The sequence below is a fragment of the Bemisia tabaci genome, chromosome 5 (genome assembly GCF_918797505.1).
Source record: "Bemisia tabaci chromosome 5, PGI_BMITA_v3".
NCBI classification, from domain to species: domain Eukaryota; kingdom Metazoa; phylum Arthropoda; class Insecta; order Hemiptera; family Aleyrodidae; genus Bemisia; species Bemisia tabaci.
Window position 1 is genome coordinate 55,373,672 of NC_092797.1, and position 26,234 is coordinate 55,399,905.

The 26,234-nt window shown below is 37.8% G+C and overlaps 1 protein-coding gene across 8 annotated transcripts in view; it reads right to left on the reverse strand.

Moving 5' to 3' along the window:
- The window catches only part of LOC109030874 (multiple PDZ domain protein), a 267,841-nt gene that overhangs the window by 13,970 nt on the left and 227,637 nt on the right, over positions 1–26,234 (reverse strand). For 5 of the 8 annotated variants that reach the window (XM_072300976.1, XM_072300972.1, XM_072300973.1 and 2 more), the window contains 7 exons: positions 19,888–19,992; positions 18,641–18,712; positions 17,670–17,790; positions 14,336–14,547; positions 13,517–13,672; positions 12,738–12,887; positions 11,798–11,985 (listed from right to left, as the gene is read on the reverse strand). In XM_072300976.1, coding sequence (XP_072157077.1) covers positions 11,798–11,985; positions 12,738–12,887; positions 13,517–13,672; positions 14,336–14,547; positions 17,670–17,790; positions 18,641–18,712; positions 19,888–19,992 — 1,004 coding nt within the window. Of the gene's footprint in view, positions 1–555; positions 571–2,464; positions 8,497–11,797; positions 11,986–12,737; positions 12,888–13,516; positions 13,673–14,335; positions 14,548–17,669; positions 17,791–18,640; positions 18,713–19,887; positions 19,993–26,234 lie in introns of those variants that run through there. The other 3 variants (XM_072300977.1, XM_072300975.1, XM_072300974.1) reach the window with 3 other exon arrangements.

A 26,234-nucleotide genomic window follows, 5' to 3' on the forward strand; every position in this document is an offset into this window, starting at 1 on the left:
TGGATTTTAGACTTTGGTAACTTCAAGAAAATCCAAAGTTTTCAGGGACGGCTTGATTCAACAGTCTAAGACTCCACCTCAACTCAAAGTTTGTATTTGATGAAAAGAAAAACTTTTTGAAGAGAATTGAAGGTTATTTTTACCTATAACTAATTAAAAATAACATCTTCGTGAAGTTAAAATTCAAGAATCTATGCATCTAAGTGCTTGATAAGTGGGACTGCTGTTTGAAAACTTTAGATGCGCCAAAATATAGACTTCGTTAGTTTAGGGACATTTCAAAGTATTCAAATCTAAAAGTGCATCAATAAAAATTAATACGTGGAACAGAGAGATCACAGACTTTTGAATCATTTCATACATTATACTCTTCAGTGATGTATCTTCGTCATATTCCAAGCTTTAGTATGATAGGCAGAAAATGTCTGAGAAGTGCTATTTCATAATAACCTTGGTGATGATCAAAAAAAAAAAAAAATAAAAAAATAAAAAGTGTATTTTCTTCAGAAAATACGCTAAAAAGAGGCTAATTGAATTGATAGATAAGATTCTTACCGTGATTACTTTTTCCTAGTGGATTAAAGCACAGCCATGAAAAAAGATAAAAAATTAGAAAGAGTGATTACCAAGAAACCTTAGGACAGATAAAACAGAATGAAATGAAGAGAACATTTGACCAAAGCCAGATTAGGCAGAGACAATGAGAGTTGAAAATGCAGTTATCTACCAGAGCCAACATTGCAAAGGATTTACACACACAGGCTTTGAAAGTATACATTTCTGGAGCATCTGAGTGCTGAAGTGGTCATTACTGTCATGAAGTATATAGTTAAAGGAAAGAGGAAGAATCATGAATATAAAAGGACAACTCAAATACAGAGGAACTTTTGTTAAGGTTCTGGGTTCTTCTTCGAGTAGGACGCAAGATTGGTTGTCATAATACCCTCATTTATGAACAATTTTTCTCAAACTGATTTCGGTGCACACACAGGTCGTAAGACAGTATGTTGAAATTTGTTAGCCAACATGTTTGAAAAATTCAGCATAAAACTGAAAATCTCGATACAGAGGGAAGGAGCTCTTACACAAGCACAATTTTCCCTCAGAGAGATACGCTGTTTGGTGCAACACTAGTAACGACCTTTCAGGAAAGCAACTGCAGACGCCTTTCGGCCTTATTGGGTCAATCCTCAGTGCAGCGCAGTATTGATAATGCAGTAGCAATAATTTTTCTCCCTGCATTCAAATCTTCAATTAAAAAAAAGTTTTTAAAAATGATAAATATTTGAAAATATGACTATACAAGTTTTCACAAAACATGTTGGAAAAAGATATTGTACGTATTGTGTAGATAGCGCCAGTCTCTCTCCTCTTTCTTCAGTTCCTCAAAATAAAAATAAAAATTCGATCTGACAGCAAAATCTGACAATAACTCCAATATCATGATAAATAGAAGTTGATAAGAAACTGGTCAACAGAAGGAGAAGCCTTTATTTGGACTTAAGAACTTTGTGCATTGGACATATGGTTTGATGGGACATCTTCCAAAAATCATTAAAATCCTGCAGCATGCGTACTTATATGTAAAAAGTCAACAAAATTGTATTCACTAAAAGTCTAATTTTTTATATGCTGCTTGAACCTTCCTGAGCTTGATATCCGTTGGGAATAGCATGCTGATTCGTCTCAGAGACACAAGTAACTTTCAAGGTAATCTTAAGTCAAAGAAGATTCATGGAGCATTTTAAAGTTTCTAGTTAAAATGAGCCTCCTTTAATGTCACTAATTCTAGTCGATTGGAGAGCAGAAAGAATATCTATAAGCATTTCATAGCTCAAGTGAGCGGAGAGTCAAAATGAGTGAGACCAAACAATCCGGAGAAAAAATAATTTATGGCAAACTTAGGATTAGAGAAAAGGAACAGATGGGAAGAAATTGGAAAATTAATCTAAGAATTAAATCTTAGAAATGGATGTCAGCAACAAAAGCCTGGCCTTGGCCTACAAAATTTATTCCAGAAGAATTCATCTCTCTTTAAGCAGGTAAAATATTTGCCTATAAGAAGGGAATGGGTATCAGTGAGAAATCTTTTACACTTCAAGAATGGCACACATCATATTTTTGGAAAGAACAAGATTCAATTAAATGTCATTAAAAAATTTGTAACAGACAGATGATGCTGCCTCCTTACACAAGAAATGAAATTATTTGATTTTATGGGACTGGAAAATAACCTATTAGAGGCATCAATGATTTTACAAATGAGAGAAAAAGTAAAGCCAAGTCAAACGGTAATTTTTTCCTTTCAAAAAACATACTCCACTTACTATGTTTCTCTCCTTGGGAATTCATGAACAGCAATAGCTGAACTATGACTAAAATATAGAGTGTGAGAGAAAAATTTAAAACCGTCCCACTCCAAGTTGAGAGTAAGACACGACTTGAGAAAATGAAAAACAAAAAGTTGATTTGAAAAACTGGTTTTTATTTATTGATATTCCTAGCTTTTCTCTCGAATTTTCGTTAGACTTTCAAGTTCAGTCTTTTAACTTTTCCTTTTTAAGCAAGTTAAAACATAGGCTATACAAAATAAAAGCTAAAAATCAATATCACAGTCAAATCATTTGTGAACCAGAGAAGCAAAAACAAAACCTGAAACACTGCGAGTGAGGATAAATTACTGCAACACTACAATTCTATTGACTGCACTTTGAGTAGTTCTCACTCGGAAACATAGAGAAAGATGAATTAAAAAATGAATAGCTATTTACAATACTTCGGAACAAAGGCACCAGTTATGGGGTTGAAACTTTCTTCATGCTCTCCACAGTCAAATTACTTACATAAAGAAACCTACTTTATTATGTAAGAAATCTAAAAAAACATTATATAGGATACTGGTGATAATTCGTTGTGCAGAGGAGGTTCAGGAGATAAAAAAAAAAAATGAAGGAGGGGGCGAGGGCGGAATAAAGACATGTGATTGTTTATGCATTGTTGGCGCATAAAAACCGCTGAGTCTAGGTTACAAAGATACAATCACATTCAATTTATGAGGAATGCCGAAAAAATATCAGTAAAAAATAGGAGAGGATTAGAGACCCTAAGTCTTTAAAAATTGGCATACCCACGGGACTAAACAAAACTATACACCGAGAATTTGAGGTTGAAAATTGTGATGTCATTGAAAAAGGTTGACTTTGGTGTTTTTTGCAAACAGTAGGAGATGCATTCTTTCAAATTTTTTTCTTTTGGACCAAAATCGTAAAAAAATATCGTTTTTCAAATACATATATTTGATTGCTGCAGAAGTTGGCTTCAAAGTATATGCATAAAAAGAGTTGTTTTTCTCCTTTGTGCTTTCTTAAAAATAACGGCAAAAGCGAAGGACTACGCACAGAATGCCCAGTTATTCAGCGCTAGGCAAGTATCAATTTTGTTTGATATGTTGTTACTTGCAACCACTCGAACCCAATGTTCTATCAAAATCTGAGTCACTATGTGTTGTCGTCAAAAAAGCAGGGTTGAAAAGTTAATTTTTTGGCCTTTTACATGAATTTTCTGAAGTAGATGTGAGGCTGTTGCAATGTGTGTTTAAATGCTGCGCTGCACGTTGTTATCATTTAGGAAAAATTAGATTTTTTCTGTATGTCTTATCTTCCTGATCTGCGAGGAAGCAAAAGCTCTTCTCAATCACCAATGAGAAAAAGTTGCAACATTACTACTATATATTACATGTAAAAACGCCAAAAATTCACTTTTCATCCCCACTGAACTCCAGATTGGCACATGACAAGTGCAATTTCAAAAGCTCACTGTGCTCAAGAAGCTGTAAGAAACATCTTAAATAAAAAGTCTATGTTCAGCTAGCGCCAAACTTCTTGGTGATGCATGCATACTTCTTTCTCTATTCATATTGTTAAACATGATTAAGACCCTAAAACCCTTATGGATTCATAATCCATTGGATTTGTCTAAATGTAGGCTCTTTTGTTTTCCCGAAGGAAATTTTGGCCATTGAATTTGGCAAAAATTCAACAACTGAACTAACATGATACAGAGCATTGAAGCAACTATTCAAAAAATAATTTAGATACAAAGAAACTAACAGACTACAAACTGAGAATAAATAAAAGGAGGAGGAGGATACAAAAGGAGATACAAAAGAGGATAAAATGTACAGCATAAGTATATAGGTAAGTGAATGTAATAAGGAAGAAACAGGAAAAGATGTATCCTGATAAATAAAAGTTTTGTTATGACATTATTGCTTATGTAACTTTCAAAAGAAAATCGATCAATAAAATAAGCAGGAAATATTCAAGATTCACTACAAAAAATTCACTAAATTCTTCAAAGGTATAGGTTAACGACACAGAAATTAGAATCCCTTTATAAGAATGAAAAGGTAGGGTGCAGAAATTAAAGGGATTCAGCGCGGCTTATTTCTGTACGACAATGGCCTCCAAGACCTTCTTATTTTTGTGCCTAATCCTTTCACATAAAGATTGCAATCTTCACATCAAGATAAAAATTCTTCAAGTTTTATAATTTCGACTGTAAATGAAAAGTAAATTTTCTACCGCTGGCTATATGAAAGTGACAATTAAGAAATTACAAAAATCCAAAACTTAAAACAGAGGAACATTTCAAATATCATTATGGTTCCACGACATAACAACTTCCATTTGCTGGCAACACTATTATACAATTCAAACAGGTAAAAGTAACAAACACAGGATGAATATCTCATCTATGATGATTTTGGGTTATGAGAGTTTAAGTCAGTATGTTATCAGTGTTTAAATTAAAATACAGGGACTGAAACTGGATCTGACTGGATCAACTGAACTGGGAAATGCCTTCTTACGGTTATTTATTTTAAGCTAGGTGATGGCACTGAAGTGGCATTCTACAACATAAGATATACAAGAGAATAAGTATCCTGCTAAGTAGACTCTCATATTTTTCAATATATACTCCGTCCTAAGTACACGGGAAAAGCATGCAGAATGATTTAGGAAAAATCCTAATCACTTTGACACACTGTTACTAAGTCTGTTTTTAAAACGACTAAGGACTTCAATAAGATTCCTTCTAGTTTTTCGTAAAGTTGCGGACTGAGTATTCATTTAATTTTGGGTTTTTTCAAAGCAGATAATAGAGTACATATCATTCAATAAGTGGGAAGTAATCAAACCGAAGAATAGAATGGTTTCATTTTCACTTTTTTACACTTGCCCTTTCCTGCTGCTTGAGATTTGATTTCAACCACAAACTGACAGCCCTAATAACTTCAGTGTAAAATTTCAATCGACTAATTATTGAAATCGAAAGACTAACCATTTACAAAAAAGACAAAGATTAAGTGATCGCAGTCAAATTGATGGGTCAACAAATGAAACGGAACTAATTCACCACGGAGACCCCACACAAATTTAAACTTGCATACTCGCTTGCATGTATTATTTATTGGCTGCAGTTGCGTTTCTTGTTTACATTCTTTTGTATTTTTATTGGCGCTTTGTTTATCAATTTCAATAATCACCCACAGAAGGTTAGACAACTTGGCAATGTTAAAATAACATGAAAACAGAAAGTTCCTCTTTGAGGAAATTGATTATATCAAAGGCAATGGGGATTGGGTGTTCTCTCAGTTCTACAATCCTTGAATGATATCCAAACCATAAAATAAACTATTGAGATCAAGGGAAAATAACTACTGACTACTGGACACTCATAGCTTCAGCTTATAACTACATAAACCTCTTTCATTTGAACCAATCAGACTGTGTCATGTATCGTGAGGTGGAGCCATTCTATTAAACATTACTGCACATACTTTCACATTAGTTGAATCATAAAACTGGGGTTTCCCTCCGTATGGCTCCCTTCATTTTTCTAAAGGTGCCCACGAATTTCATACTCAAGATCAGATCACGTAGGTTTATGTTTCTTGTGTCAAAGAGTTTTATCTCTTTGGAGTATATTACAAATAGGAGATGACTACGGCAAAACGTACATAAGATTATGAGGTCTGCTTTTCAAAAATGTTTCTTTTTTTTCGCTTTCCAGATTTTAAACACTCTGAAATATTCTTAGAAATTGGAGGATTTGCCAAAACTACCTACATTACATATTTGTAGGGAAGCTACAAAAAATATGAGCTACATACTAAAGGATATGTACGGTTACGAGAAACATCTAAAATATGACAACCGAAGCGTAAAACGTTTTTTGAGTCAGTGGGTCCTGACAGACTTAAAGCTTAATGGACTTGAATTATGGACAGCGATTTAATGTGTGATTACAGCAACCTTTGTAAGGGGGAAAAACCTGGCAACAAGGGAATTGGAATAATGGTTAATAATGGAATAATGGTTTCTTATAAATCTCTAAGAAGACAGAGAATGGGAAAAATATGTAATTTTCTCAAGTTTCCAAACATTTTCTACTAAATCCCAAGTGTATTCTTCAGAGACTCATTATACATTAGCGTACTTCATTTGCAATACCGAGCCATGGAAAGTGAAAAAGGGTCTTAATTTACATGACAACAGTCTCTCGATTAGCCTGAGTATTGAGATTCTCTGGATCAATTTGGCAAGAGTTTAGCGCAAAAAGCTGAAATTTTGAAGAAAAAAGAGAATTTTTAGAACTGCCTTTCCCTCAGAAAAAAATAGAAAAATAAAAAAAAAAAAAAAAAAAAAATAATAGCTTGGATGTTTAGATAATACTTATGTTTTACATAATTTACATCCATCTTCGGTGTTGATTTTTCATTTTCCAACTGTCCAGATATTTTAATCATTGAGATGACAGATCGGTCAGCGGGTTGATTGTTACAATTGATAGACAAAGCGATAGAAAAAGAAGAAATAAGGAGTATAGAGCAATTCTTTTGGTTGAAATGGGTGTTTCTTATAGACTACGCAAGAAAATGATTGACTAACTAAAGGGTCTCTCATGGGTTGCCGTTGGTTAGTCCCGTGCCTACTTCCTTTGGCTATTGCAACCATCCGCTTCTACCAATAGGATCCCTCTATATCCTTATTGTCTTCTCTGTCTATTGCTTTGTCTACCAATTTCAACCATCAGCCCTCTGACCTTGATCTTCGAAAAGAACTGGGACACCACTGATCTAAGACTTCAAATTATAACGTAAAACCCTATTTTTGCTGCAGTAGCAAAAAACAATTGATAAATTATTAAAAAAAAAAAAATAATAATACACAATAAAATTAAAGTGAGAGCCAACGGTAGATGGCTCAGGGTCTTAACTTTATTTTGATTGTTTTAGGAGCCGTCCATAAATTATGAGCGGCCAATAGGTTTATGCCACCGAAATGTGTTCACCCTATGTAATGCTCTCCAACACTATTATTCCGCAAATGAAACTGCTTTGACTACTCTAGTCCTTCCCAATTTCCTAAACTTGCAACGAAAGGCACGTCAAATTAGTTAAGAAGGTTGCAGTTCCTATTTGGAATTTAAGATGAGCGTAATCCAGGTACCCATCTCATTACCAAGCCAGGTTTCACACCTCACACCACACAATGGACTTCTAGGTAAATCTGAGTGCATTCAGTCAGGAAGCAGCTGAAAAGTTGCAGACCAGATCCTCCTTGACACATAGAGCTATAAGGTCTTTTGAATGGAAGTTATTGAGTAATGGCAAAAATGCCACAAAGGCTTCAGATTTGCTGAGCTCAGGTATTGAGTTCGTGATAATAAGAGCATGGGAAAAGAAAAATTACTGTTTTTTTGCTTTTTCTGCCGTACTTTATGTGAGATTTATTGGCAAACGATCTGCTGAGAGCTCTCTCATTTTCAGCAATGCTAAATGATGGTAAGATTGACAATCTCCTACTACCTGAAGCATTCATTAATTTATGGATGGCCCCTCATGATATGTCTGATAAACTACACCTAATCATGTGCCTTGTGATGCAACGAAAAAAAGAGAAAAAAAAGGAGCAGAGCGAATATTGCATTGGCAACAGAACAGAGATTCATCAAGATAACAATGAGAAGAAAGAATGCTGAAAAGACAACAGAAGTTGAGAAAACAGACTGTCTGGGATTTTTAATATCAACAATCAAACTAATGAAGAAAATATTCTTCCAGTAAAGCTTAAATCTTGCCTTTTGTCTATGCTCAAAATCTCCATTACAAAAATAATATCAATATTGACGAATAACACTCACTTCTAACAACAAACGTGACTGAATTACATTCAGTCCAGTGCCTATTAAGGCTCCAGGTTTCGAAAGGTCTTGATTTACAACGCAAACAAAACACTGGTATAATCACAAGGCACAGATTTGTTGATACAAAATAAAAGAAACTACTTGGCAATCATTTTTTTGCACTTTCGGCGGAAGGACCAAAACATTTTTCTCCTTGATTTACGACTCGTCGTTACCAGGCAATTGAGGTGGTTAGATTTTGAAACGTCACTATCACATGACTCCTCTTCATTTTGATCCACAGATCTAAAACGAAGTTAACAAATCAACTCAAAAAACAATGGAATAAAATAAGAACGGAGATAAATGAAAACAGGAAAAACAAGATGAAAAAAATAATGTCAACTAAAACCAAACACACTCAAAGCCTCTTAATATTATTTGTATCACGATCTTGACAAGAGAGGTTAAAATGTTGGATTTCATACGACTTCAGATAAATAAACTGCCTAAAAAACGCAATAGTCATGATGACGGCTTCAAACAAGCACAAAGCTGCCTTATGTTAATGGAAAGCTTAGAAGTTTTTCCTGAACTTTGATGGAAGTGCTAAATTTTTTATTGGTAATAAAGGTGGACTATGTGTAACAGCTGAGCCGCAGCGCTGAGATTGAGGTTAATTTATGTCCGTAGCGCAAAAACCATCACATGAACATTCAGTGTGCAATTTAACTGAAGTAAAAATAATAAAATAATACTTAACGATAATATATACTTGACGATACCAAGATGAAGCTTTTCAATTAACTCCAGTAGATTATGGTTTTTTCAAGAGAGGGGAAATTTGAGATTCTGAATCAAACAACATTAGTATCTCAGTTAGGAGTTACTTCCAACAATTTTCGCTGCAGAAATCGTTTTCTACAGGTAATTTTGACCAGAAGACATTTATCAAACTGTTAAAATTCGCATCTCCTCTGGTGATTCATTGATGATACAAAGTGCTTGATCATCTCTATACTGTCATGGAGTAGGCAACGGTCAAATTATGATTCAACATGGATTAGTTTTCAAAATTTGAATTTGAACACTGCAATTTACATATCAAGTGAGATATTTACCTAAACGTTGCTTCACATAGTATGGGAATTCTCAAAAACAAAACAACTGCTGAAGATTCTATTTTATTTTAAACCAGAACTGCTTGCCTGATTTTGAAAAGAGCAAAAAAACTACTGTCATGGTATGGTTTGTGGAAAGGACGTCATCACATGAACGGAAAACAAATCTCGCTGATGGGAAAAGAGCTGAAGTCCAATGCTACCGCCTTTTTAGCGGTGCATTTCCCTTTCACAAAAATAATTTTTGATAAAAATTAGAAAATTGCAGGCCGTTTGTAAGAAATTTTAGGGGAATTTGTTCACATCATCAATATCATTGGGTCCATCTTGATTCAAAATGCATGTTTGCAACATTTTCGACTTTCCTGAAAATCTGCTTTTTACACTTGCTCACAAACACTTTCGCACTAACGGATGGATTGAAGTGGGATTAGAAAAAATTTACAAAAATATGTTTCAAACAACAATTTTTATGAGACACATGGTAGCAGTGGAGAGAAAATTTCTGTGTGTTCCTGTCGGAAAAATTGACAGGAATCTAATTTATTGTACCAGAAAAAGCCAAATTCAGAAAAGTTTTAGATGCCTATCGCGAGATGAATCGAAAGTCTATGAGGGATATTCTCCCACAAAAATCCGATCTCAAAGAAAAACCGAAGCTGATACACTTTTTTAACCAAGATGAGAAACTTGGAAAATAAACACGCAGTCGTTCTAAGATAGAAATCTTTGTAAGTTATGGAGATAGTGCATGCATTCAACGCATAAATTAGGCATCAAAGAGAAATAAGCGATTGAGCGAAGCATTAAAAAGAGGAGGGGGAGGATTGAGGGATTAAACTAGAAATTGAAGAGCAAAAGAGACAGGCACAGAAGGAATTAAACGTTAATGAAGGTCTACCAGCAGTACATTTACGCTCATGAAGGATCACTTTTAAAGTTTGTGAGCTTTATCTGTGATCCCTAAGAAAAAACTAGCTGTTTCATTGTTAGTATATAATTGAAATGTTAAGGCTCTGGAAAAATAGAAACAACTAACACCACCTAAACTATATGCTTTGGCAGATAAGTCTTGCTTTACAGTTAATTTTGCCTGTTAGTTCACTGGCCTACAATTTCTAAAACAAGACTTTCATGAAACACAAATTAATAATTTGTACAGACGAATTCTTCGCTTTGCATGAAAGTGCTTATTCAGCTTAGTTGATGGTGTTTCTTGTGATTTTTTGAGAGAAAAGAGGCGAGAGAGAAATAAATGTAAATGTCATAAATCGTGATCCGAATGACGACAAAGAGCGCATAAAGTGACATCATTTCCCATGTAAACATCTCCTTATCAGCTCACTCAGTATTTTTCATTTTTAAAGTAAAGTAATTCACAGATACCTAGAAATAGGTACAATTGAGGACCTTTCCATTTTTCTTCTGTTCTTAGCAGATTACACTGACTTGAAGAACCTTGTGTTCATACAATTAATTGTTTATTAAAATGTTAACTGCAACCTCTCTTTGTGCGCGTCCTATCTGCTTGAGCATACAGTGTGTAACATTTGCAACTGTCCACAGGAAAAGGGATCTTAGTGCACAGAGAGCCATCTTTTGCAAAATGGGTAAAAAAATTGGCGTTGGAGTTCTGATCAGAAAGCTTCTTCTGATGACTTGCAGAATAAAATTGTAAGAAGTTGATCATTATTGTGTATATAAAAGGCTTTAAAATACAATGAAATTTACCAAAAATGAGACTGGAAATAGCACACTTACGAATTAAAATGGTCTCTACTTCAGTCTAAATTTGCAAATTTGAACCTTCGTGACTTCCGTTTGTTTCGAGATTTTTCGAACATAAATGTCTGTGTGTAAATCGTAACTGTGCATGAATACCTCAAATTTTAATTTTTTGGGCATTAAGATTGCTTTGACTGTTAACAGTGACATTTTGTGAAAATTAGGCACATATAATTGCATGCAGAGGAGGAAAGTTTCTGAACACCTTAAAATTGACGTGAAATTTTGGTTCCAACTATTGGTCAGTGGACCTGGCACTATAAGCCATTTTCTTTCAATGTCACGAACTAGAAGATAAAATATTTTGAAGTTTTGATTCGACATGCAGGCTGGAATGGTGTCACCTTTAACGACACTAACACAGGATTCACTACAATTTTCTTGGTATTATAAACTTTTCACATTCTTAAATCGTTAGTATCCATACTTTATTGTATAGGTTGGGTCAAAATAGGTAATATACTAATTCTTAAATAATTTGTCAGAGACAATCATTGAACAACCAGTGTTCAAGTTGAAAGCAATGCGAGGGAGAACACGAGGTAAGTTGATTAATTGCATTATTGCAATAATTTCCACTGTCTTACTTTGTGATTGCATCATATCTAGTGGAACTCCATTATGCACCCCATAAATATCACATCAACAACTTTTACACACTAACTTAACAATAGCTCAAAGAATCGGTAAAAAAAACTTACTTGTCTGACGTGGCAGCGCTGAGTTTGGCTTTCCGACGGCCTAATTTGATTTGAACTTTGCCTGAGGTTGTCTTCAGTACGGCAGCAGCTTCTTCTTGAGACGCAGTCTTCAGGTCGCGCCCATTCACCGACAGGATTTGGTCGCCTTTCATCAACCGACCATCCACATTTGCCGCTCCCCCTGAGACCTACAATAATTGAAAGAAAATGGTTATAAAGAAGATGATGTTTTTATTATTTGAAAAAGCGCAATAATACTGAAAAAAGGTCAGGTTTTCCTTGTATAACATGGAAAATGGACTGAAAAACTCTTTCCACACAATGAAATTTTGACAATATAGAAATTGTTCAAATAAGAACATTTCAAGAGTCAAAGAACTTGAAGTGATGTCATGAAAGCCATTAAAAGAAGGGGGTAACCTGAGATTTGTTTTTCTTATCAGTATTTCTTTAAATTTTAAAAAAACTTGAACAATTTAAATGTTTTTTTTCACTTATTTTTCGAATCTCCAACAAGAATTACCAAAAACTTCTGCTCACTTCCCATGCACAAGCTACAGCCCACAAACTGGCTCATTCAGGACTGTTTCCTTTCAAAGAACGACGAGCCAACAATCTTTGAAGATAACCAGTGGATCAGTTTATAGGTCTACTTTAAGCGCAGGATGGATGCTTTTGACTGAGCAAAGGTCACTGAAAGCTCCCTCAGAAAAATCGTGAAGAAAGAGTTATAACAACAAAAATCTAGTTGATACTCTGAAATAGACTTCAATGAGACACGCCCTAAACCTGTGCGACATCAAGGCAATAAAAAAAATCATGATAAATGAATGCGGAAAGTGAAAAAAGATAAAAATTAAAATGTATTATTCTTTTCAATTTAAATATAAAAATCAATTTCATCTTGCGCTGGAATTTAAAATAAAAGAAAAATACTAACCACTTCAGATATAAAAATGCCTGGACCATTTTTCCTGCCAACTATCGATAAACCTAGACCTTTTCCAGGCTTTTTGTTTAGTTCAACGTCTATTATTTCTAACTTGTCTTCTTCTTTCGCAACATCGTCCCTTAGAACAGTCATTTTCACCTGCCGCAGACAACAAGGATAATTCAGAATTACAGAGAGAATTTTAAAAATATCAAAATACATACTTTTTTTTGGCAGAAAAGTAGCTCTAATGAGGCTCTACGAAATGGAAAAAAAAATTGGTCACAATATCTTACAACGTAAGAAAAATATAACTACTCTAAAATGGAAAAATCTTTAAGAGGCGGAAATACATACATACATGAATACATATATATAATCACATGAATTTGAATGGCATATATTTTTGTGATCTACGACCCGTGATCGGTGCTCTTCACAGAATCTCAAGTTTGGGTCCGACATCATGAGAGAATACAATAGTGATACTAAAGAATAAAGATACTATATAATTTCACACATTTTTGCCTTTCAACACTTCGAGTGATCGAATTCTTTGTAGAACCTTGGGGAGTTCAGATCCAAACAACAGAAACGTCATCTTTTTTAAAATCATTAGAATGAGAGGCACATATTCTAGATATTTTAGATATGATTTTAAAAATATTGCTTCATGCTGGTAAAATTAATACCAGTGAATTTAAAAGATCAATTAGAGCTCCGAAGAGCCGTTAAAACTAAGAGTTGTCTAGAAATAAAATCTAAACCTGGTGACTGTGAAGACTTACTTTGGCAGGAGTTTGTCTTAAGGCTGCTAGAGCTTTGCTATGGGTTATATTTCTAAAGTCTTCGCTATTACATTCTAAGATTACGTCGCCTGGTAATAATCTACCGTCTTTCGCTGCAGCACCGTCGGGATAAACTTCGTGAATAATTATAGCACCCTGGGAAACACAGAAAATAATGATAAGTTAGCTAAAATAGACTCATTGAAAAATGGTTAGTATCCAATGCAAGTTATGGGTGAAGATGAGGACAATATTCTTCTGGTTTGAATCATGTTTGAGGAGACATCACTAAAGTTTAATCATTATGAAATTTAGAGCAACTAAGAAAAAACAGATTGAATAAAAAAATAAAAATAAAAAAAAATCTTTCCCTTGGAAAACCCCCACTTTTGTAGGGGAAAATCTCAATTTACAGGAATATTTGAGAGTGACAGAGATAAAACACTTTCATTTTTGGATTTTACCATTTCAGACATTTGTGCATTAAAAATGACATATTAAGGTACATTCAGAGTGCCCATAATTTCTTCACTTTCGGATCCTTTGACTTTTTTTACTATACCCTGAAACGCTTATCTCTGCTCCCAAAATTCAGTCAGGACTTTTCCAGGTTGCCTTAGATGCCTGACTTTCAAGGTTTTCCAGACCATCAGAAACTCTGTATATTACACGCCTAGCGTATTTTTGATTCAGACCTGAGTAATTGGATCCCCCAAAAAACCACCTTGACTTCATACGTTAACATGAATAGAAATTCGTAATTTTCATACAAGTTCTGTCTCTTTGAATGGACACATAGGCAAAGAGAATGGAACTTACCAATAGAGTGTCAGAGCCACCGACAATACTCAAACCTAGTCCCATTTTGTCCTTATTAATTTCTATCACTGATTCAGCACCCGGCTTGATCGGGGCTGTTGCTGGGTCAGCAGGCGGTTCCTCTGTTCCAGCATGAATTTTTCCCGAAGGCGAGGGTGATAATCGTGCAGTGGACATTTCAGAGGACGGAGCAATAGGTTTCAGATGCAGTCCTGTCAACGAAAAAATTCGGTTACATATCATCAAAAATTTACACATTAATTTTAAAAGAAAAAAAATAGTAAATAAGGATAGTCCTGCTGACAGTAAAAACCTCATTTTCAGCATGTGAAGAGGGCAAAGTATGAGATTGGACATTTTCTCTACATTCTGTGCTTTTGCTGCAGAGGCAAGATAGAAAATGGGTGGCTAAAATTTGTGAAAAACATTTTCACGAAAACTCAATTTTAAAAAAGTTAGGATTTTTTCATTATACCTCAAAAATTTCAAAAACACTGCATGCAGCAACAACAAAATAGAATTTTTTTTTTTTCAAAATTTTCAAGACAGATTATTAGAGAAAAAGTCAACTTACATAAAACAAACAGTATTGCAATTGACCACTTGAAATATAATGAGACCGAAAAGAGCTGGAAATTATTTGTTTTAGAAGAAATATAGTTTCTCGTTTTACATAAATCGACAATTATGCACTGCAATTGGCCCAAAAAGAAAAATCGTAATTTAACTTTCAGTGCTAGCTATTCAAGTGCTCGCAATTGATTTCAGCAAAAAAAGATGTCCCCTGTTGATTACTTTCGTCAGTGTGGATGGAAAAACAGAATTGATAAACAAAAAATAAAAATAAAAAAAAAATAATAAAAAAAAAAACCCGGCAGTTTTAACAATTATTTTGTGCTTCTCAGAGTTGTCCTGTCAGTTTTTGGTAAGCTATCGGATGGTTCCATAAAAAAGAGATGACAATAAGACGGCATTCATCAATACTGAGCGGCTACACAGACGTACATAACGACAGTGTTTTGACACGGACCTCCTGCAGTTCCAATGAGGTGTTGCATTTTGATCAATAGTAGCCTTATCCGAGTTTAGTGAGATTTCAAAAGACAGACTCTACCAATAGCTTACCAGCAAGGGTTTCGTTGAACATTCCTAATGCTACTACCTTATTTCACTATCTTGAAAAAGGTGCAAAAGCAGACATAAACTGACTAAGAATTGTTGCATGCATTGAGATAGGAAAATAACACACTACCAGTTATTTTCTAATAAAAAGCCTCCCATAGGGCGAGCGACATTAGTAGTATTATAAGGGGAAATTTCAGTTTGATCCAACAATTTTGAGCCCCAAGAATGACGGATTAAGAACAACTTTGAACCTTAAAGATTACGGATTAATTCTGGCAAACTCTTTTCATGAAATCAAATTTTTGAACTGCTAACTTTAATTTCAACGGTTATTATACAAAAAATTGGAATTTTCTTCTTAGAATCTTAGAATTTCATAGTGGAGCTAAAATGCTCACGGGTAACTTTTCATCTATTTGCTCTAAGAGAAACTATTTTTCGGTTTGCTCTAAAATGAAAATTTTGCCATACAAAAACACAGAATATTTGCTATTTGCAAAAGGCTATGCACGAGTATAGTTTTGACTTTACTTTTAGAGGATATTAAATTGAATTGAAGCTGTTGGATAAGGTGCTGGGTTAATTGAATTCTACAAATACTCACATGAAAAACATGCACGAATTGATTCAAATTATCCAAATGATAAGCAAAAGTAGGACAAAACAAAACACGAGAAAGTCAAATTATGATAACGAGACAGAAAACAGGCCTAAACACTGAATGAAACTTGAATAATCGGCAGCTCTCCAGATATAAATATTACTATCACAAAAAAAATTGAAAGCCAAACTTGACTGTGTCATGAAATCTTCCAAAATAAACACAGATACAAGAAACAGAAGAATATACCATTGCTTCAATGTGTTATGAAATACAATAGAGTCCTGACTAGAGTCAGGATTTTTCAATTATACCAACCAACCCAGTATAAAATTTCCGAGGAGAAAAAAGTACTACTTCATGGTTAGGTCTAAAATCAACTCTAAAACTCCTGAAAGGCTCTCAAAGTTGAAGCCATAACAGAGAATCATCACACAGGAGAGTCTATCCCAACTGTCTATCAAATTCTTTACACAGAGATAGAAATGAATATGTTGGCAAGATTGCTCTGAGAGCTAATCATTGATGTATTAACACTTAGAGGCTCAACAAAGATTGGCAATATTGAAAAATGTATCCAACTTTACCTAAAGGGTTTCTTTTGAGCTTGAGGATTTAAGAGAAAACTACTGGCCTTAGTGACTATCTACTGGCTCTCACAATTGTTGCAAAGGATTAGTTGGTAGAACTGAGAAACTCTGTCCCTAACAAGAACTCTATTTCGTGAATGAAATAACAGAGTTGTTTATCATTGAACACAGATAAACAAGAAAAAAGAACAGACGCATACTAACACAAAAAAAAGATAAAAATACTAAAAGTAGAGAAACCGCCAAAAACCATATGATGGTGAATGACTAAGGGTGGAATTTTAAATAATGTCCAGTGGCAGTAGAAATATGGTTACTGAAAAGAACAATTATTGAGAGAAAGAAACAAACAAACTAAAGCCTGAAAGCTTAACTGACGCACTGCGTTTCAAACCAGAACAAAGTATAACATACACACAAAAACACAGCAAATTACTATAACCGAACATTAAAATTAAAATATTTGAGGTAGAAAATGTTGTGTTGAAATGTGTAATGGAAGAACCAATTTTTACTTGGTCTCGTTCAAAAGTTTTACTGGTAAGTATGAAGTTTCAATTAAAGCTGCCTTTGAATATGGGACCGTTGGCAAAGTAAGAATAAGAATCCATTGTAACTATTTAAATACTTACTAGTTTCTTAAAAGCTAGCATTGATGTGCCACACAACCTCATGAATTTTGTTAAGAGTCTGTGATCATCTAAAATCTCTGAAAACCTTGGGAGCACTTTTATAGGAAAATCTCAAGGGATACTTGTATCTTCAAGATCTTATCATTTTAGGAAGAACTTCTATCTGTTTCCTTCAAACTGAATATTTTGTGAGAAGAAATAGGGCAACGTTTGACTGCCCACAAGGCTTTAATCCTCAGCATAAAAGTACCCCAGTACACCAGATATCAGATTGCATTAAAGCAACAAAAAGAGATGCTGATTCAAAGGCATAACAGGCAGACTTAAAACGGAAAAATCAAACAGTTGTGAGATAAAACTATGCGATAAGATGGAAAGATACAGACTTGGTTTTTCCGGCTCCTTGGGTTTGTCACCGCCAGCCTTCTTTTCATCCTCCTTTGCTTTTTGTGGGTTGCAAACAACTAACGTGACAACACCTTCCGTTTTCTTCAATAAAGATGCCGCCTAAAAATTTTTAAAAAAGGGTAATATAGTAATATGTAGATGAAAAATTTCTTACCGAATTTAATCTTTTGTTTGTCTGCTTTTTTAAAAGAGGAAAATAATAATGACTGTTCCTTTGCATTTAGCACAAATTAATTTCTATAAAAACATACAGGCAGATTGTGTTGTGCCCAGTGTTGATGATTTGGAAAAAAAGCATTTTACTAATAATTTATGAGAGAACATGTTTTCATTTTTTAGTTCTAAAAAGCCTATACACAATCTTTTCATGGCTTGACGAATATTGGATAGCTAACTTGACAGATCATAGCAATTGAAGATGCATTGATGGATGTCATAAATCGAGCATTGCATGGTACAGACATTCATGCACCAAAGGCTAACTACTCACATATTTGAGAAGAAAACCTGACCCAAGCAAATTTAATTTTTTTACTGCTGATAACATTCTTTTCTTTGAGAGGTTAAATAGAGAAAATAACTATTTAGAAAACGGAATGATAGATCTGAAAATATTTTGATAAACTTTACCTTAAAAAAGTTGAAAATTTTATGAAACTTGCAACTTTGCAATCCAAGATATACATTTTTAAATTCTTAAATGGTGCATTCATACAGCTTATTATTCATACACACTGAGCCCAGATGATGGTAAAATATATAAGTTTCAATGTAAAAAAAAAAAAAGAGCGGCGATTATCAAAAGAGGCATTCTTCTCAAATTATTTGTTCTTTCCTATGAACCTGGAGGACTAAATAGAAAATACACAGATGACTTAAATATTTTCCTTCCAGACAAATGAATGAGGAGAAAAGAGTTGAAAAAAAAAGAGCAAGAATGATGCCTTACCGAGTCATAATTGTTTCCAAGAATTGTATCCTTGTTTACAGCTAGAATCATATCTCCAACAATGAGACCAGCCTGGAAATAAAATAAACAGGAACAATGAGAAATTCACTTGATCCAGAGAGATGACGAAGGAATTTGACAGGCAAAAGATTACAGGCCAAAACTCTACCGCCACAGGAGACTCGGTAGCCATAACTGCCACATTCTCATTCTGCTGTGTACTCAAGTGGCTTGAATGGAGTAGCTTCAGAAACAACAGCCTTACTCATGAAAGCCTCCTAATTTCTTCCGCTTAATGAATTGCAGAGTAGGCTAACTTCCTAATTAAACAGTTGAGGACATATGGCATGACACTTAGAAATGCAAAAATTTAATGTTACATGACTTGTGTTGTAATGGTATGCACATGTGTTGTTATAAAAATAGGCCAACTGAGGCTGACATTTTAAAACTGACCATGCTAGAGACATGATCTTTGACTCAATCAGACATATTGAAACAAAAAAAATTTATCTAGGTACATTAGAAGTTCTGCATAAAGAACGTATGTTATGCCTAGCAACACAACTTAGGCAGGGGCGCAAAGAGACTGTAATGCAATTCAAATTTGCAGCATAACACAACCTAAGTCTAAATCTAAAGGTAGTTATTTCGCAACTTTTTTTTCACGATTTCTACATTCTTTCACCGGCAATATCTCAAGTAAGTTTATACCATAAAGAAAATAAAAGAATAATGTATGAACGACCCAAGGCGTTAAAAATTTGGGAAAAATCTAAGTGATTCTTTAAACACAGCAACTGATTTTTTTTTTATAAACCCATTGCAAATATGTGACATTCACAGCTATAGCAGAGGAACGGTGGAAAGTTCTCAAACAGATTTTCAAAATATTAGGACATTAATTCAACATTCTTTTTTCCTCTATATGTGCAAGAAACCTGTGGTTTTTCCTCATGAGGTAATGAGAAATAAAAATAATTCTGATGATAAACAGCAAATTTCTTCTCCCCCCTCCCCCTACCGCAGGTATTTAAAACATCCACTTTACATCGCCTTAAAATAAATTCCAGATCTAAACATCACTTTGACCCATCACCTTTCACAGCGTAAACAAGAAATCATAATTCATAAGGCAAGTCTCAACGGAGTTGATTTTGAATGGACAAACTCCTTCCTTCAAAAGAGCAATTGTTTCAAGACACCCTTAACACCTGCAAAAAAATTATGTATCGTTGAAAAATCACCTGCTCTGCAGCACTGCCTTCTTGAATATCGGAAATGAAGATTCCTTGTCCTACCTCTGCATGTTTACCCTCAATTATCATGATTCCAAGGCCTTGTCCTGCAACCTGAAACAAACAATAATGAAATATGAAATGCGGTAATACAAACATCATGAAAATAGTAGAATGCTTCCACCAGAAAAATCAAATTGAAAAGAACTGGTTCCCTTGATTGTAAATTATGTTAAATATATTACATCCAAAAAGGGCTAGTGGGTGGCATTGAAAAAATTATTATCAACAAAAACACAACACATGGTACAATGATAGCAAAACTCAGTGGATCTTGAGTGAGCTGCTACTTTTATGAAAAAGAAAAGAAGCGCATTCTTGTGGTTCAATGATGATGATAAATCATGAGAAAACCTGCCAAACTTTTCGTCTTGGTGGTGAGAAAAACATGTATCAATGGCGAAAGAGCTCATCATTAAAATGCGCACCTTGAAAATAAAATATTTCTGAAAATCCTTCACATGACGGAACAAATTCCATTTTTAGCTGGAGAATACCACTAATGATTGTATGTTGACAAAAACTATCGAAACTGGACCAGGGCGCCACACAATGAGCTGTCTACTTTTAATCAGCTTAAGGTTCGTTGCCTAAGTATTGAGTGCAAGAGATACTTTCGAGACGCATCACTTGGTAAAATGAATGAGTAAGAAAAAAAATTTATTGCCCTTCATAGAGTTAAAAAAAAATGAAGATACCGCTCTAAACTCTAAAATTATGGGCTGGAAAGATATAGATGGAGAAACTACCAGACCTCACATCTCCATTTATGACGTTGTAGACTCCCTGTCATACTTTATTTTTTAAAAAGAAAACTACTCAACATTCATGAAAAGATCAGTGTTTTAATCTCTCCATGCCACGAAAAATCAGCAAAATTTCAAGAAATGATACTGATTTGTTATCCTTCAAAAAAATAAAATGGGAGCGGGGATTTTTCAACACAACAAACAAGATACGAGGTCTCGTAGTATCATCGTCGATACATAGTTCCAGACTCAGAGATTGAGAAATCCAGTTGTAAGAGCCCTAGCTTCTATTGATCCAGGCCTGAGAGTTGAAGCAAAGCTCCTACAGCCATGCCTTTCTGCCTTAGAGTCTGGACAGGAGAAGATGATAATGTATGGTAAAATATTCCTGGATGTCATCAATATGAGTTGCACTTCATGATCGACAGGTGTGCTATTGAAAAGGTATGGGAGTGTGGACAACAGAACAAGACTTATTAACCACAAAGCTTGACTATTCTAATGGAATGATACGATAAGCTGAAAGAAAATTCCTAAGGCATGATAGAAGCAGTTGTTTGCTCCAGAAGCTCAAGAGTATTCCTTGTGACGTTATCAGTGCCTGCAGTCGACGACAAGTTTCACAGTGGGTACATGTTGTGAGCAGCTTGAGACATAATGAGTAAGCTTGGTTCTTTGATCATCTGGAGGTGTCAAAATTGAAAAGTAGAGCGAATGAATGGTTACCTTGAGCAAACAGAGGACATTATGTTTCCCAGAACAATATCAAGCAGGGACAGTCGTCGAAATACTGAGTAAAAGTTGACTGTGCAAGTTGGATGGCAAAATAGCAATATAATTAGAGTCAGGAGAAATCTAATGATGATAAGGATAAGGCAGCGAATAGAAAAATTAGAACTTGACACAGTGAGAAAGCTGAGGGACACAAATGTAGAGTTAATTATGAGTTTCAGTGATAGCACCTAATTATTGGCAATGAACCTGTTACAAATATAGAGACTAAATTCAGAAATATCTGCACACTTCCGAAGAATTGAATGCTAATATTCGTAAATAATTGTGTAAAATGACTCTCAATGAACTTAAAAACCAGATACAAAGTCTAAAACTCAGAAAAAAACAGAGAGGGATGGGGACCGAACCGATAATAAACTTCTAGGTTATTAGATGCGGAGTTGACCATCAACGACCGTCGACAGGTTGACAGCGCTAGAGTCGACGCGTTTCATTCCGGAACATCCGGAAAAGTCCGGAATACGGGCGGTGCCATTTGACCTATTGCCTAGAGTCCCTTTAGATTCGAACCATTTGACCGTTTCGTTGCGCACGCTCTTTTTTTGCAACAGTATCTTATGACGAATGGATAGTTTGAAGGAGAATAATGACAAATTCCCATAAATAAAAATGTTAACTCCCCCCCCCCCCCAAATAAAAGCTTCCATTCGGAAAAGATTAATTCTGCTTGAATCGAAATATATCTGTAGGTATCTACTAGAGTGCCTTTATAGACAGAGTATGGCCATTCGTATCTTTCTACTACAGGAAAACTGTTCCGCTTTTTGATTGGTCAACGAGTTTTTAGGCTTCATGATGCTCTTAGGGCCGTATATAAACATACAAGATGGCGACTCACCGTAACATCGATAAGAAGCTAAATTTGACAAAAATTTCAATTATACGGCAGTAACAATTTAAACTAGCATATCTACGAATAAACACACGAAAAAACAAAAAAAACAGGCTGGGCCTCGTAATTTGGTCCGCGGTGGTAGTGGCGAGCCCGAATCCGGGTGCCCCGAAAAAGCACCGGAGTGCTTTCCGACCATGAGCCCTGGAAAGAACGGCCGTAAACGGGGACTACGGCTCAACTTGGATTGGTCCATACGCTGTTTTGTCCTTTCTCTCTCTCGCACTCATTGCTCAGATGCGGCACGTCAAAGGAGCACACTCGGCTTTGACAAGCCGCCGTTTTGTCGTCTATCTCTCTCCCACTCATTGATCAGATGCGGCAACCCGCGGCTCGTCAAAGGGACACACACACACTCGCAAAAATACAGGCTGGGCCTCGTAATTTGGTCCGCGGTGGTAGTGGCGAGCCCGAATCCGGGTGCCCCGAAAAAGCACCGGAGTGCTTTCCGACCATGAGCCCTGGAAAGAACGGCCGTAAACGGGGACTACGGCTCAACTTGGATTGGTCCATACGCTGTTTTGTCCTTTCTCTCTCTCGCACTCATTGCTCAGATGCGGCACGTCAAAGGAGCACACTCGGCTTTGACAAGCCGCCGTTTTGTCGTCTATCTCTCTCCCACTCATTGATCAGATGCGGCAACCCGCGGCTCCTCAAAGGGACACACACACACTCGCAAAAATACAGGCTGGGCCTCGTAATTTGGTCCGCGGTGGTAGTGGCGAGCCCGAATCCGGGTGCCCCGAAAAAGCACCGGAGTGCTTTCCGACCATGAGCCCTGGAAAGAACGGCCGTAAACGGGGACTACGGCTCAACTTGGATTGGTCCATACGCTGTTTTGTCCTTTCTCTCTCTCGCACTCATTGCTCAGATGCGGCACGTCAAAGGAGCACACTCGGCTTTGACAAGCCGCCGTTTTGTCGTCTATCTCTCTCCCACTCATTGATCAGATGCGGCAACCCGCGGCTCGTCAAAGGGACACACACACACTCGCAAAAATACAGGCTGGGCCTCGTAATTTGGTCCGCGGTGGTAGTGGCGAGCCCGAATCCGGGTGCCCCGAAAAAGCACCGGAGTGCTTTCCGACCATGAGCCCTGGAAAGAACGGCCGTAAACGGGGACTACGGCTCAACTTGGATTGGTCCATACGCTGTTTTGTCCTTTCTCTCTCTCGCACTCATTGCTCAGATGCGGCACGTCAAAGGAGCACACTCGGCTTTGACAAGCCGCCGTTTTGTCGTCTATCTCTCTCCCACTCATTGATCAGATGCGGCAACCCGCGGCTCGTCAAAGGGACACACACACACTCGCAAAAATACAGGCTGGGCCTCGTAATTTGGTCCGCGGTGGTAGTGGCGAGCCCGAATCCGGGTGCCCCGAAAAAGCACCGGAGTGCTTTCCGACCATGAGCCCTGGAAAGAACGGCCGTAAACGGGGACTACGGCTCAACTTGGATTGGTCCATACGCTGTTTTGTCCTTTCTCTCTCTCGCACTCATTGCTCAGATGCGGCACGTCAAAGGAGCACACTCGGCTTTGACAAGCCGCCGTTTTGTCGTCTATCTCTCTCCCACTCATTGATCAGATGCGGCAACCCGCGGCTCGTCAAAGGGACACACACACACTCGCAAAAATACAGGCTGGGCCTCGTAATTTGGTCCGCGGTGGTAGTGGCGAGCCCGAATCCGGGTGCCCCGAAAAAGCACCGGAGTGCTTTCCGACCATGAGCCCTGGAAAGAACGGCCGTAAACGGGGACTACGGCTCAACTTGGATTGGTCCATACGCTGTTTTGTCCTTTCTCTCTCTCGCACTCATTGCTCAGATGCGGCACGTCAAAGGAGCACACTCGGCTTTGACAAGCCGCCGTTTTGTCGTCTATCTCTCTCCCACTCATTGATCAGATGCGGCAACCCGCGGCTCCTCAAAGGGACACACACACACTCGCAAAAATACAGGCTGGGCCTCGTAATTTGGTCCGCGGTGGTAGTGGCGAGCCCGAATCCGGGTGCCCCGAAAAAGCACCGGAGTGCTTTCCGACCATGAGCCCTGGAAAGAACGGCCGTAAACGGGGACTACGGCTCAACTTGGATTGGTCCATACGCTGTTTTGTCCTTTCTCTCTCTCGCACTCATTGCTCAGATGCGGCACGTCAAAGGAGCACACTCGGCTTTGACAAGCCGCCGTTTTGTCGTCTATCTCTCTCCCACTCATTGATCAGATGCGGCAACCCGCGGCTCCTCAAAGGGACACACACACACTCGCAAAAATACAGGCTGGGCCTCGTAATTTGGTCCGCGGTGGTAGTGGCGAGCCCGAATCCGGGTGCCCCGAAAAAGCACCGGAGTGCTTTCCGACCATGAGCCCTGGAAAGAACGGCCGTAAACGGGGACTACGGCTCAACTTGGATTGGTCCATACGCTGTTTTGTCCTTTCTCTCTCTCGCACTCATTGCTCAGATGCGGCACGTCAAAGGAGCACACTCGGCTTTGACAAGCCGCCGTTTTGTCGTCTATCTCTCTCCCACTCATTGATCAGATGCGGCAACCCGCGGCTCGTCAAAGGGACACACACACACTCGCAAAAATACAGGCTGGGCCTCGTAATTTGGTCCGCGGTGGTAGTGGCGAGCCCGAATCCGGGTGCCCCGAAAAAGCACCGGAGTGCTTTCCGACCATGAGCCCTGGAAAGAACGGCCGTAAACGGGGACTACGGCTCAACTTGGATTGGTCCATACGCTGTTTTGTCCTTTCTCTCTCTCGCACTCATTGCTCAGATGCGGCACGTCAAAGGAGCACACTCGGCTTTGACAAGCCGCCGTTTTGTCGTCTATCTCTCTCCCACTCATTGATCAGATGCGGCAACCCGCGGCTCCTCAAAGGGACACACACACACTCGCAAAAATACAGGCTGGGCCTCGTAATTTGGTCCGCGGTGGTAGTGGCGAGCCCGAATCCGGGTGCCCCGAAAAAGCACCGGAGTGCTTTCCGACCATGAGCCCTGGAAAGAACGGCCGTAAACGGGGACTACGGCTCAACTTGGATTGGTCCATACGCTGTTTTGTCCTTTCTCTCTCTCGCACTCATTGCTCAGATGCGGCACGTCAAAGGAGCACACTCGGCTTTGACAAGCCGCCGTTTTGTCGTCTATCTCTCTCCCACTCATTGATCAGATGCGGCAACCCGCGGCTCGTCAAAGGGACACACACACACTCGCAAAAATACAGGCTGGGCCTCGTAATTTGGTCCGCGGTGGTAGTGGCGAGCCCGAATCCGGGTGCCCCGAAAAAGCACCGGAGTGCTTTCCGACCATGAGCCCTGGAAAGAACGGCCGTAAACGGGGACTACGGCTCAACTTGGATTGGTCCATACGCTGTTTTGTCCTTTCTCTCTCTCGCACTCATTGCTCAGATGCGGCACGTCAAAGGAGCACACTCGGCTTTGACAAGCCGCCGTTTTGTCGTCTATCTCTCTCCCACTCATTGATCAGATGCGGCAACCCGCGGCTCCTCAAAGGGACACACACACACTCGCAAAAATACAGGCTGGGCCTCGTAATTTGGTCCGCGGTGGTAGTGGCGAGCCCGAATCCGGGTGCCCCGAAAAAGCACCGGAGTGCTTTCCGACCATGAGCCCTGGAAAGAACGGCCGTAAACGGGGACTACGGCTCAACTTGGATTGGTCCATACGCTGTTTTGTCCTTTCTCTCTCTCGCACTCATTGCTCAGATGCGGCACGTCAAAGGAGCACACTCGGCTTTGACAAGCCGCCGTTTTGTCGTCTATCTCTCTCCCACTCATTGATCAGATGCGGCAACCCGCGGCTCGTCAAAGGGACACACACACACTCGCAAAAATACAGGCT